Source organism: Acipenser ruthenus, chromosome 14, assembly GCF_902713425.1.
Source record: "Acipenser ruthenus chromosome 14, fAciRut3.2 maternal haplotype, whole genome shotgun sequence".
NCBI lineage: Eukaryota > Metazoa > Chordata > Actinopteri > Acipenseriformes > Acipenseridae > Acipenser > Acipenser ruthenus.
Genome location: NC_081202.1, coordinates 924,484 through 937,134, shown reverse-complemented (window position 1 = coordinate 937,134; position 12,651 = coordinate 924,484). Strand labels below are relative to the sequence as shown.

At 46.8% G+C, this 12,651-nt stretch overlaps 1 protein-coding gene across 8 annotated transcripts in view; it reads left to right on the top strand.

The window, feature by feature from the left end:
- The window catches only part of LOC117419831 (inactive histone-lysine N-methyltransferase 2E), a 64,110-nt gene that overhangs the window by 18,959 nt on the left and 32,500 nt on the right, over window positions 1–12,651 (top strand). For 2 of the 8 annotated variants that reach the window (XM_058985484.1, XM_058985480.1), the window contains exon 1: window positions 4,587–5,126. The exons of 3 other annotated variants lie outside the window; for them this stretch is intronic. In XM_058985484.1, the coding sequence (XP_058841467.1) occupies window positions 4,903–5,126 (224 nt within the window). In that variant the 5' untranslated portion in view covers window positions 4,587–4,902. Of the gene's footprint in view, window positions 1–4,582; window positions 5,127–12,651 lie in introns of those variants that run through there. 3 more of the 8 variants (XM_058985483.1, XM_058985482.1, XM_058985481.1) reach the window with 3 other exon arrangements.

Below are 12,651 nucleotides of genomic sequence, written 5' to 3'. Positions count from 1 at the left end.
CGTGGTCACTGCAGCTTTCCATGGAGGAGCGTGGTCACTGCAGCTTTCTGCAGGGCAGCCCAGCGATACTGGAAGGGAATCTGTGATGCACTGATTGGTACTTTTCCTGTCATGCCCAATATTTTATTCTAATGTTCTTCTGTAGGCTAGTCTTTCATGTCTGTAGGACACCCCCTGGCGACTCTGCTTTGATGTCAGTTGGATTTCTCTCTTGTAAATCCTTTGAATGATTGAGTTTTACATTCGCTGCCGCTTGGTAAACACAGCCTGTCCTGTTTTCCTGTGGATCTGTCTGGCAAGACTGAAATCTGCTCCGCTGTTTATCCCTTGTAAGGATAGTAAGACAGCCCCCTCCCCTTCTCCACGGAGGGCAAGCTGTGGGCTGAGCACTGTGTCCTCCTTCCTGCAGCTTTGGCATTCCTAAGGCATTAGCCCACCAGTATTTGCTTGGGATGGCTATAGCATTGCAGGGATGGAAATAAGACACCTAATGCATAGCAGTCTCACCCATTCCAGATTTTACTATGAGCTTGATTAGCCACAGTGTGTATAGGTAACAAGCTCAGGTGTGTCTTATTAAACTCACAGTAAATCCAGGGATGGAACTGCTATGCAATGGGAGTCTTATTTCCATCCCTCCAGCATTGCGCCTGCTAATTATTTGTGAATGATACCGCTTTCATTCTCCAGTGTGGGTTACATTTCAAGAGAATTAACTTGCAGTATTCCGCTGTCTTTCCAGCTGTTTAGTATGTCAGTAAAACACAGTGAATGGCCAGTGGGGGAGTCATGTTTTGAGCGACAGGGACTGCTGGGGTTATTGAAGCCCTTTGTGTGTCGGATGGATTGTTCGAGTGTCTCTCTGTGTCTCTGTCTCTGAGTGCTAGCGCAGCAGAGCTTCGTTGCTGTGGTAGTGTTTGATCTTGATCTGGGTGTAAAGGGGGTGTGTGTGTGTGTGTGTGTGCCTGTCTCTGTCTCTGAGTGCTAGCCCTGTGGAGCTTGATCTTGATCTGGGTGGAAAGGGAATGGTGTGGTTGGGGGGTGTGTGTGTGTCTGTCTCTGTCTCTGAGTGCTAGCCCCGCGGAGCTTGATCTTGATCTGGGTGGAAAGGGAATGGTGTGGAGTGTGTGTGTGTGTGTGTGTGTGTGTGTGTGTGTGTGTGTCTGTCTGTCTCTGTCTCTGAGTGCTAGCCCCGCGGAGCTTGATCTTGATCTTGATCTGGGTGGAAAGGGAATGGTGTGGAGTGTGTGTGTGTGTGTGTGTGTGTGTGTGTCTGTCTCTGTCTCTGAGTGCTAGCCCCGCGGAGCTTGATCTTGATCTGGGTGGAAAGGGAATGGTGTGGAGTGTGTGTGTGTGTCTGTGTGTCTGTGTGTGTGTGCCTGTCTCTGTCTCTGAGTGCTAGCCCTGTGGATCTTGATCTGGATGGAAAGGGAATGGTGTGGTTGGGGGGTGTGTGTGTGTCTGTCTGTCTCTGTCTCTGAGTGCTAGCCCCGCGGAGCTTGATCTTGATCTGGGTGGAAAGGGAATGGTGTGGAGTGTGTGTGTGTGTGTGCCTGCCTGTCTCTGTCTCTGTCTCTGAGTGCTAGCCCCGCGGAGCTTGATCTTGATCTGGGTGGAAAGGGAATGGTGTGGAGTGTGTTTGGAGCAGGCTGTGGCAGTGCTTTGCTGAATTCAGATACAGGAGCAGATGTCAGACAGGGACACAGTCCGCAGCTCTGTGTGTGTCTCTGCAGTGACCCGGGCTGCAGGGCCAGGCTATTGTACTGCTGCTCCACATGCGAGCTGGACCCATGTTATTCAACAGGTAGAATATTCATTTATATGCAATGTCTAATATACAAGTCTACTGTAAGTGGCCAGTACAGACATGAAAACAAGACTCCCATTGCATAGCAGTTATGGAAACATGATCCCCTGCGGGAAAGCTGAGCTGCTCAGTGCACCATGTGGGGTGTCACGAGTTGGTTCGTCCCTATTCTACCAAGTCTAGGTTTTGTTTTGGAACTAAAGGATGTCAAGTGGCTTGCATGAGGCCACCTCAGTGAAAGCTGTCCTCATCGGGGTAAAGACTGAAGCAGCAAAGCTGGCTGGTTCCAGTGAAGTGTATTAATATTCTCACTGTCGTCATCAGCGCTCCCCGTGTAGCAGCAGCTGCCCCTAGCAACCAGGCTGCGCCCCTCCCCTGGGTGCCAGGAGCTCGAGGGTCGCTGGCCAGCTGTCTGTCCTGCTGTCTGCAGACTGGACACATACCGTACACCACGGCAGACCTGGGGCCAGTTCTCATCACAGTTACAGCTACAGCACAATTGGGTGCTGGAATTGCTATTACACTTGCAATGCCATTTTGTTCCATTACAACTGCAGTTACACAACATGCTGCAGTGATTACAATTCTAACTGCAATTACAATAAAGTACCATAAACACCTCCACGCATTAACATGCTCACTGTCTGTATTCTGAATAACCAGCAGGAATCACAGGTACAAATGCACACACATACTAAAACAAGCGGGGGCACTAAAAGTGTTTGAAAATACAACAATAACGATCATTTGACAAAGAAATGCGTAACTGAACTGTAATCGATCAATTCTAGAATTCCAATTGCAGTTCTGTAGGTGTGCCAAGGTTCCAGTGCAATGACTCTGTGACTGCAGTCAATATGAATTGGAATTGACCGCTGGCCCGCAGCACAGCTGCGTGTCTCTCATGCATGTTGTGGATGCTGTCTCTGTGGGGTCGGGTTGGTAGGTATCTTAAAAGCCAACCCTCTCAACAGCAAACAAAGGCAAGCTGCAATTGGAAGGAAAAGCCTCCATGCTTCTGCTGTATTATTGAATTGTGGTTTGTCTTGCTTTGCTTGAACAAAAGTTATTGTATTTCTTGCTCTTATTGTATTACTTGTATTGTAACACTTGAAATGTATTTGCTTACAATTGTAAGTCGCCCTGGATAAGGGCGTCTGCTAAGAAATAAATAATAATAATAATAATAATAATAATAATAATAATAATAATGCTCCCTTACTGCTCTGTGCTCTACAGTCTTCAGCAGGGTGTTCTCAACATGCCATGGGTTTACATTTACAAACAAAACAGCTGTGATGGTGATGAAAGTAGAGCAGGTCCTTTGATTAACCAGCGGTGTGAGCTGATTGTGTGAGTCTGTCTGACTCCACCCAGCCCTGCTTCCTCAGCTAGATATCCTGTTCACAAGTTCACAAGCACCGCGCTTCACTTACAGAAGGGGTTAAACTGCGCTCACACCCAAACTGGTCAGGAGCCAAAATAGACAACCAGCCGTTACTGATGGTCAGGACTAGCTGCTTAACTATTTTAAAACAGACCATTGCTTAGCGGGTTCTGATTTCGGTAACACGCTCAGTCTTTGAAACTGACCCCATCTCGCTGTTATCTTGCCTGATTTGGTGACTCGTGACTGCTCAGTGCTACAGTCACTTCACTGAGACGTTATTAGACATCAGTTTTAAACAGTGATGATGATCATGGGTGATTTTAAAAGGGTTCATTCAGGGTGTGTGTGTGTGTGTGTGTGGAATACAAACAGTAACCTGGCAAAATAATACATGCTAAAACTTTTACAAAATGAAAGAATTATTATGGAGGTTGTTTCCTCTTTAATGGACCTACCATAGGGGGGATAGTTGCTGAAATGAATTGCCCAGATTATGAAATACTTTTACTTTCATTGTTTAAGTGAGTGTCATCCGTTTAACTTCAGTGTCCAGCATTGTGAGATGGGACGAATGTTAAAGGATTCAGTGGCCAGCATTGTGAGATGGGACGAATGTTAAAGGATTCAGTGGCCAGCATTGTGAGATGGGACGAATGTTAAAGGATTCAGTGGCCAGCATTGTGAGATGGGACGAATGTTAAAGGATTCAGTGGCCAGCATTGTGAGATGGGACGAATGTTAAAGGATTCAGTGGCCAGCATTGTGAGATGGGACGAATGTTAAAGGATTCAGTGGCCAGCATTGTGAGATGGGACGAATGTTAAAGGATTCAGTGGCCAGCATTGTGAGATGGGACGAATGTTAAAGGATTCAGTGGCCAGCATTGTGAGATGGGACGAATGTTAAAGGATTCAGTGGCCAGCATTGTGAGATGGGACGAATGTTAAAGGATTCAGTGGCCAGCATTGTGAGATGGGACGAATGTTAAAAGATGGTGCTTGAAACGAGCAACATTGTGTAGAATCAGACCTCCTAATTTCCGCTGCTAGAATTTGTGAAAGCCTGAGATATCCACGTAGTTCTGAGACTCGAGCCACGTATCATTACATTGAAGCTGATTGATGGCATTAATGCGAGTGATAAGCGCTGCTGCTGTTCATTTTGTGAATGGTGAATCAACAGGATGCCCCCCCTGCTTTCTCAGAATGACTGCAGAACCTTTGAGATACAAGCGGCTCTTTTCTGTCTCATGGTTCAGAGCACTTTACTGGTCAGAACCAACATAGAGATTACATTCATAAATAAATAAACAAAACGTTAAAAAAAAAAAAAAAAAAAAAAAAAGTACCAAGCTTTTTGTTTTTTCTGTTCTCGTTTTATATTTTTTCATAATTGGCTTTTCATTAGTCATTCTTTGTGTTTGGATATATACAGTATTTTGATAATCCTTAAAGGGAGAAATACATTTGTGTAGATATTTGATTCCCCCCCCATGGCCCAACAACCTATTTTTTAGTATCTTGAAAGTGTGGGATAGGAACTTGAAGTTCTCTTCCTTCCTGTACTCTGTCTCCCTCTCTCCCTCTCTCTCTCTCTCTCTGCCATTACACTGATGCCTCTGCTGGCACTGCTCCAAACCCCATTGTGGGAGAGAGAGGGAGAGTGATGCAATCCCTGCCAACACAGGCGCACTGAGCAAGGGGGAATGAGAAAAACAAGGGGAGGAGTCGAGCACAGTGCAGATCACATGCCTGCGCTGGCAGGTCCGCAGGGTGTGTGTGTGCGCCTCTCTTGCAGGCTGCCTCACTCTCGCGCTGCAGTAGCACGCTCTGCAAGAGGAAGTAGAGAGACAGCTTCACTAGAGCACAGCTCCAGCCCTTTTGAAACGCGAGCGAGGACAGAACCGTGTGCTGCCGGAGAGTCTGCCAGGTACGGATTGTGTCTCTGGGGTTCAGTGCTGGGTATAGAGGGGGGTAGTGACTTTAACCATTCAGCATTAGGCTCTGTGCAGTAGCTGTCCTGTAGCTCTGAATGAAAGAATAGACATGAGGTTGGGCTGTACAGTATGAGGAAGTGTAGAACTACCGTAGCTCGAACAAACTAGAGAGAGAAAGGGGTTTGTGAAGTGTTCCCATTGCCGTGTGTGTGAGTGAGAGTGTTTGTTTTGATTTTTATTAATACTGGTACTGGATTCAATCGTGTTATTCCCCTGCTTTGACGGGAACTCTGTGGGCTGTAGAAGTTGCCTCTGTAGGGGTGATTCCTAAGAAATGAAGCCTGTCTTTGTATATTAAGAGAGCAGTAATAATGGAGTGGAGTAGCTGTGTACCTGTCCTGTTCCCAGGAGCAGGTGTCTGCCAGCAATGCTGAAGCACAGCGTGAATCCCTCAGTGCTGTCACTGCGGATCGGACTGTGTCGAGTGCTCCTTACTGCAGAGTCGAGTGATGGCACGTACTGCACATGGTCTTCTAGCGGGGGCTGTGTGTGTTCATACTGTAGGTTCCTTTTCTTTCTGTGTCATCTTGTTGAGTGTGATCTGCCTGCTGTCAGGGTCCCTCCTGTTAATGAGCCCAGCCTGCTTAATAATGCATAGGCCTGGGATTACAAGGCTTGCACAGTCCGTGCAGAGGCAGCACAAGGGCTGGGCTTCGGCGGGTGTTTTAGCCGTGTGTCATTTTTTAAAAACTAATTTGCACCATTCTGATCACAGACTCACTTAACATTCTTCTGTCGCTGTTTCTAGCAGCCTCATGCCACGGTTTGGTTGATTGTTCTATTTTCTTTTTTCTTTTTCACTAGCCACACCTCTGCTTCTGAGCTCTAGTTCTGTTTAGCCCTGTGAAGCACACACAGTGACACACACGCACGCACGCACTCACACACACACACACGCACTCACACACACATGATGGGTTGGACTCGGGCAGCAGTGTGTCTTGCTGGTGCTACTCTCAACACAGCATGGTGTTTAAACCCTGGAGCCAGGGTCCCAGGGGTGGCGGGACCGCTGCACTGCTCTCAATCCACTTTCCATGAAGAAGCTTTTAAATGGATCAATATCACAACAGACGATTAGCGTGCGTGCGGTGTGCCTGCGCTGTGTCTGTGTATTAGAATGGGCAGGACCTTGGAAAAGAAGAATAGAATTCTCTCTTTAGAATTTCATTTCTTCTTGAATGCTCTGTCATGTGTGTTCTGTATCATTGTGGTGTTGCAGTTTATTTATTTGATTTATTTATCTATTTTAGTTGCTAGTATTGTCTGAAGTTTAGGGGTGGGCGTTGCATGAAGGCGAGAGTCAAGGCTTTCTGTCATCTCGGTCCTCTTAGTCTTGAATCTGAACAGCCCATTGCCAAGATCACTGCTCTGTCCTGTCTGGTATTGAGTTAAAGGGCTATGACTTTCAAGTCAAATAGCAGAACATGTAGCCAGTAGAGATGACAGAAGTCCTGGTCTGTGGAAAGTAAAATAAATAAGCATGGGATTTTACTTGTAGTCCGGTGCGATGTAGCTTGTATTGAGCTTGAGTTTTCCTGTAGCTTGTAGTGCAATGGCTTTACTAAAAGAACTGCTCTGTAATAAATGAAGAGAAACGTTTCGATGAGACATGCTAATAAATCATGAAGAGAAACGTTTCGATGAGACATGCTAATAAATCATGGCGCGCTGTCATTGCAGGTTATGGTTTTGAGTGCTGTCATGGTCTGCTGAAGTGCGAGTAGTAGGCTCAGTATAATAATACAGATGCATTGCACATCCACGCACACTCACGTCCACGCACGCTCACACACACCGTCACACATACAGACTGTCACACACACACACACACACACACACACACACTTCACGCTGTGAAGGCACTAATTGGCACTTCTCACTTACTACATCCCCACGTGGTGAAACCAGGATTAGATCACAGGTGCTCCCCCCCCTAAGCAGTGTGACCAGTTTCTGTTGGGTTTCCCCACCATAGTACCAGGTTCCCATCCTTGTAACTGCAGTACGTTTCGTGTTGCTTCAGTAACTCTGTTCATATTACATTTGTTCTCAGTGGGGCTTTGTGTTTCACATTCCAGTTCCACACTGTCATACACTGTAACATGGCTGCTGGACGGGACATACTAATCCTTAGCATGCGCGAGTGCAAACAATACAAAGCATTCAATCCAAGCCTTGTTTGTGTTGAAGGAACCGGAAGTAACGTGCTTCCGCATGGAATTGTACAGTATTGTCACTGTTGAGTCACCACAGCTGAGAACCTGGGAAACTGAACCTGCGGCACTTCAGTTCCCCCGGCAGCTCCCATGCTGTAGAGGAGTGGGGGGCTCTGTTCCCAGGCTTTCATATTGCAGGTGGGGGTTGTTGTTGTGATCACTGGCTGAACTGTATCTGGCTGCTGTGCACTGTGAGAGCGGCGCTGCTCCATTTCTGTTTAATAATCTTTGTCTCAGTGTTACGCTAGTCTGAACCAACAGCAGGTGGAGGAGAGACCAGGCCCCCAGCTCACTCTCGGCACTGACCTGGTTAGGAGGAAGATGCTGTACTATTCATTATAAACCTCGGCTCTGAGTTCGGCTGTTATTATTGCACAGGTCGGTCCCTTTTCAGCTGTTTGTGTGGATTTGACTTCCTCAGAATTCATGATTGAGTGTTTATGAAGTCATGGGTGAACCTCACTGTTAACAGAGACTTGTTTTCGAGGACTGTAGCATCTCTCGCTGCTTATACTGCAGCCTACGTGTTTTTCCTTGTGTTTCCTTGCTGCATCCTGCAGATTCCTCATTCTGCAGTTCAGGGAATGTGATTCAGTCACTGGGCTGTGTAGCTGGTGTGCTTGTGCCGTTCCTGTTTCCAACGCATCCAGTGTGTTCCAGGCTGCTACCAGGAATAGTTTCCCAACCATGCAGGAAAATGACAAGCCGCGTGCGTGCGTGCGTGCGTGCGTGCGTGTGCGTGTGTGTCAGCACTTGCATCCTAGCTCAATTGTGGAGCTCCTCTCCACCTCTGTTTGCTCCACCTGTCTCTGACATTCCAGTTAATTTCTGCAGTGTCTGTATTTACTTTGGCTCTGCACGATTCAGACTGACCACCGAAAACAATGAGCACTGCTATTTGTTTACATGCCATGCGTTCAGCTAATAAATCTATATATATTTGTATTTATTGTTATGCATGCTAAGTGTAGGCAGTGTGTCTGTGTTTGTGTGTCTGTGTGTCAGTCTGTGTGTGTCAGTCTGTGTGTGTGTGTGTGTGTGTGTGTGTCAGTGCGTGCGTGCGTGCGTGCGTGTGTGTTTGTGTGTGTGTGTGTCAGTGTGTGCATCTGACGGCAGCTTGCCAATCACACAGTACCTGATTTAAACAGGGATGGATCAAGCCACCTGGTATATCCAGTATGAAACGTGTTAAATACGAAGAGGTTGATGTCAGTTAAATAAACCTGTTCTTAAATTGTCGGTTTTTATTTTTATGTCCTTGAGGCGGGAGGTGTGGTGAGGGGAGGTGAGGTGTGAGCTGTTGGTTTGCACAGCGCTGCTGGGTGCTGGTACAGCACGGCCCCCGAGTGCTGGGTGCTGGTACAGCACGGCCCCCGAGTGCTGGGTGCTGGTACAGCACGGCCCCCGAGTGCTGGGTGCTGGTACAGCACGGCCCCCGAGTGCTGGGTGCTGGTACAGCACGGCCCCCGAGTGCTGGGTGCTGGTACAGCACGGCCCCCGAGTGCTGGGTGCTGGTACAGCACGGACCCCGAGTGCTGGGTGCTGGGCTTCTGATCCGCTCCACACACCACAGTCTCCTTTTCAGCTGCTGATGAACAATTAGCAGCTAATCCAGAGAGGCTGGAGCCCGTCTGTTTCTTTTTCTTCATGTTCTTAGTTTGGGTTTTTGTTGTTTTTTGCATATACAGTGTATTGCTTCAATGCAGCCCTTCTTGCATCTTTGAAATTGTGTTAATAACTTAATATACATACATACAGTAAAACACACATTCTCATACACAGGAAAGCACCGCGAGAGACAGACCAACTTTGACATGATTTTATTTTTTCATAGCTCGGCAGTGTCAGACAAGAAGCCCGTGTGCGTGGAGGAGGAGGAGGAGGAGGAGGGGGAATATGTTGAATGAACTTCTTTTAAACATTGAATTTGAAACCTCATTTCAAATCCAATGTTTTCAGGGATGCACAGCACAGTACCGTGGTCTTTATTGTGGCTCTAAGTGACAGACAGACACTGGGGTCGTTTTATTGCACTGAAGTGTTCAGTTCTCTGGACTCGGCAACCTTCTCCTGTTTGCACCTGCGGACTTTAACCTGTCTAACATAGGCAATAAAGTACTGAACAATGAACTGAAACCAGGATGGCTAGCTTTTCTATTTATTTGTGCATGCCTGCACTGCACTGCACTGCGCTGTCTGTTTAAAATGTGTTTGTACTAAGCCAGCTGCGGTTCTCTTTGATGAGCCCTGGTGATACTGCAGCTGCGGTTCTCTTTGACTCCTGGTGATACTGCAGCTGCGGTTCTCTCTGATGACCCCTGATGATACTGCAGCTGCGATTCTCTTTGATGACCCCTGGTGATACTGCAGCTGCTGTTCTCTTTGAGCCCTGGTGATACTGCAGCTGCGGTTCTCTTTGATGAGCCCTGGTGATAAGGCAGCTGCAGTTCTCTTTAATGAGCCCTGGTGATACTGCAGCTGCGGTTCTCTTTGAGCCCTGGTGATACTGCAGCTGCGGTTCTCTTTGATGAGCCCTGATGATACTGCAGCTGCGGTTCTCTTTGAGCCCTGGTGATCCTGCAGCTGCGGTTCTCTTTGAGCCCTGGTGATACTGCAGCTGCGGTTCTCTTTGAGCCCTGGTGATACTGCAGCTGCGGTTCTCTTTGAGCCCTGATGATATTGCAGCTGCGGTTCTCTTTAATGAGCCCTGGTGATACTGCAGTTGCAGTTCTCTTTGAGCCCTGGTGATACTGCAGCTGCGGTTCTCTTTGATGAGCCCTGATGATACTGCAGCTGCGGTTCTCTTTAATGAGCCCTGATGATACTACAGCTGCGGTTCTCTGAGCCCTGGTGATACTGCAGCTGCGGTTCTCTTTGATGAGCCCTGATGATACTGCAGCTGCGGTTCTCTTTAATGAGCCCTGGTGATACTGCAGCTGCGGTTCTCTGAGCCCTGGTGATACTGCAGCTGCGGTTCTCTTTGATGAGCCCTGGTGATACTGCAGCTGCGGTTCTCTTTGATGAGCCCTGGTGATACTGCAGCTGCGGTTCTCTTTTGAGCCCTGGTGATACTGCAGCTGCGGTTCTCTTTGAGCCCTGGTGATACTGCAGCTGCGGTTCTCTTTGATGAGCCCTGGTGATACTGCAGCTGCGGTTCTCTTTGATGAGCCCTGATGATACTACAGCTGCGGTTCTCTTTGATGAGCCCTGATGATACTGCAGCTGCGTTGTCACGCCCTGTTGAAATGTGTACCCGCTCGGCTTACTTACACTACAATCAAGGACTTACCTGCTGGTGCTCTACAGTTACAAGAAAACAAGTGCCAAAGTGTGTGTGTGTGTGTGTGTGTGTGTGAGTCTATATATATATATACACACACACACTGACACTCACACACACAATGACACACACATACACACTGACACACTCACTGACACTCGCGCACACACACACACACACACACACATACACACTGACACACTCACTGACACTCGCACACACACACACACACACACATACACACTGACACACTCACTGACACTTGCACACACACACACACACACACGCACACACATACTCGCTCGCACCAATACGTACTCCACAACTGCAGTATATGGGGGTCTATGCCTCTATCTTTCTGAAGGTCAAATTAATAGTTAGTTTTTCCCTGAGTTGTGCCAGAAGGAATGGCTAGTTTGGTTAGATTGGGCTCTGAAGTATCTGCATGGCAGTATCGGTGTCGTGTCCGAGTTGTTGGTATAGCTGAGTGTGCCCGCTGCACTGCACAGCACTCTAGCATGCACACTCCTGCCATCTCCAGCTGCCAGGCTTTATCTGCTAGGCACAAAAATAAAATAACTTGTGCTCCATTTTGTATAAAATGTCTTCTTCAGCAGTTCGTTCTGTATTAATCCAGTCCTGGAGCCGGGATCAATACGGCAGTATTGCAATGCTGACAGTGGAATTGGGCTGCAGATGATGGAAAGTGCTGCTTGGATCTGCAGTTACACGCTTGTGACATTTTGATAGTCTTGAGATAATGCTAATATACAGTATAGAATCTAAACCATGGCTTGAATTTCAGCACAGGATCGCGGGAATCGTGCATTTTCCAAGTTGCTCCCGCATATCTGCAACTTTCAGTGCGGCAAAATCCTGCAGAGAGATATGAAGACACCAAGCTACTGTATTATTCACCCAATTTAGAATGCCTGAACGCTACAACAATCTAAGGAAGTGGGTGTCAGCGACGAAAGTACCGTGAGCCGCATTCTGAGTAGTTCTGGTGAAAATAAATAAAAGTAGTGCTGGATATTTTAAGTGCCGCGAGACTTTATTTTCTCGTACGTGATTCTCGGCCGCTATCTTTAAGCATGATAGAAACTCAGTACACTGCAGGAAGCAGTTTTTGAAAAAAAAAAAAAACGATACTAAGTCTATCTAGGTGGTGTTTTGCAGTGACCAGAAATATGATTTTTTTGGAAGTGTTTTTTTTCTTTAACATATATTCTCATCTCTACCACATATAATATGCCTGATCCTGTTGCTACTTAAATAATATGAAAGGACATTTTGTGGCATTTCATTTGATATGTTGCATGCATGCAGTACAAACTATCCAGTAGTTAAACATACATAAATGAAAACAGTGAGACACAGGTGGAAATAGGGCAGAGTGTAAAGAGTTAAAAAAGAGAAGTGGAGCGCTGATATAGAAAAGCACCTTTCTTCTGCTGCAGCAAAACCTTCACGTCAGGCCATGGCAAAAGCAATGGAGCGTGCTCTGAACCGTCTCCTGAAAGCAGCTTATTTTAAAGCAACACCAGTGTGAATGATGATGCAGTAAAAAAACAGATAGATCAAATATAATATCTATATATTTTTTAATGCAAAAGTACTTTTTTTTTTTTTTTTTTTTTTTTTTTGCTATTCCACCTAAAATTTTGGAATCCCCCCCATTGGCTGCAGCATGGGGGGGAAATCGCCCCGGCACATAAAAATGAAATTCAAGCCCTGTGAACTGTGCTTGTGTACAGTACAAGCAAGAGGCATGTTAAAGTTGCATTGGTACCGTAATAGACAAGCCAAAGCATATTTGCAGTGTTCATATGTGTTGCTTGAGATCTGCACCCAGCACCCTGTATACAGTAACTAGGCAGTGCAGCACAAAGATCATCGCTGGCTGGCTGTGTTTACTGAGATGAGTGGAGGCTCTTGTTGCACAGTCCAGTCCAGATT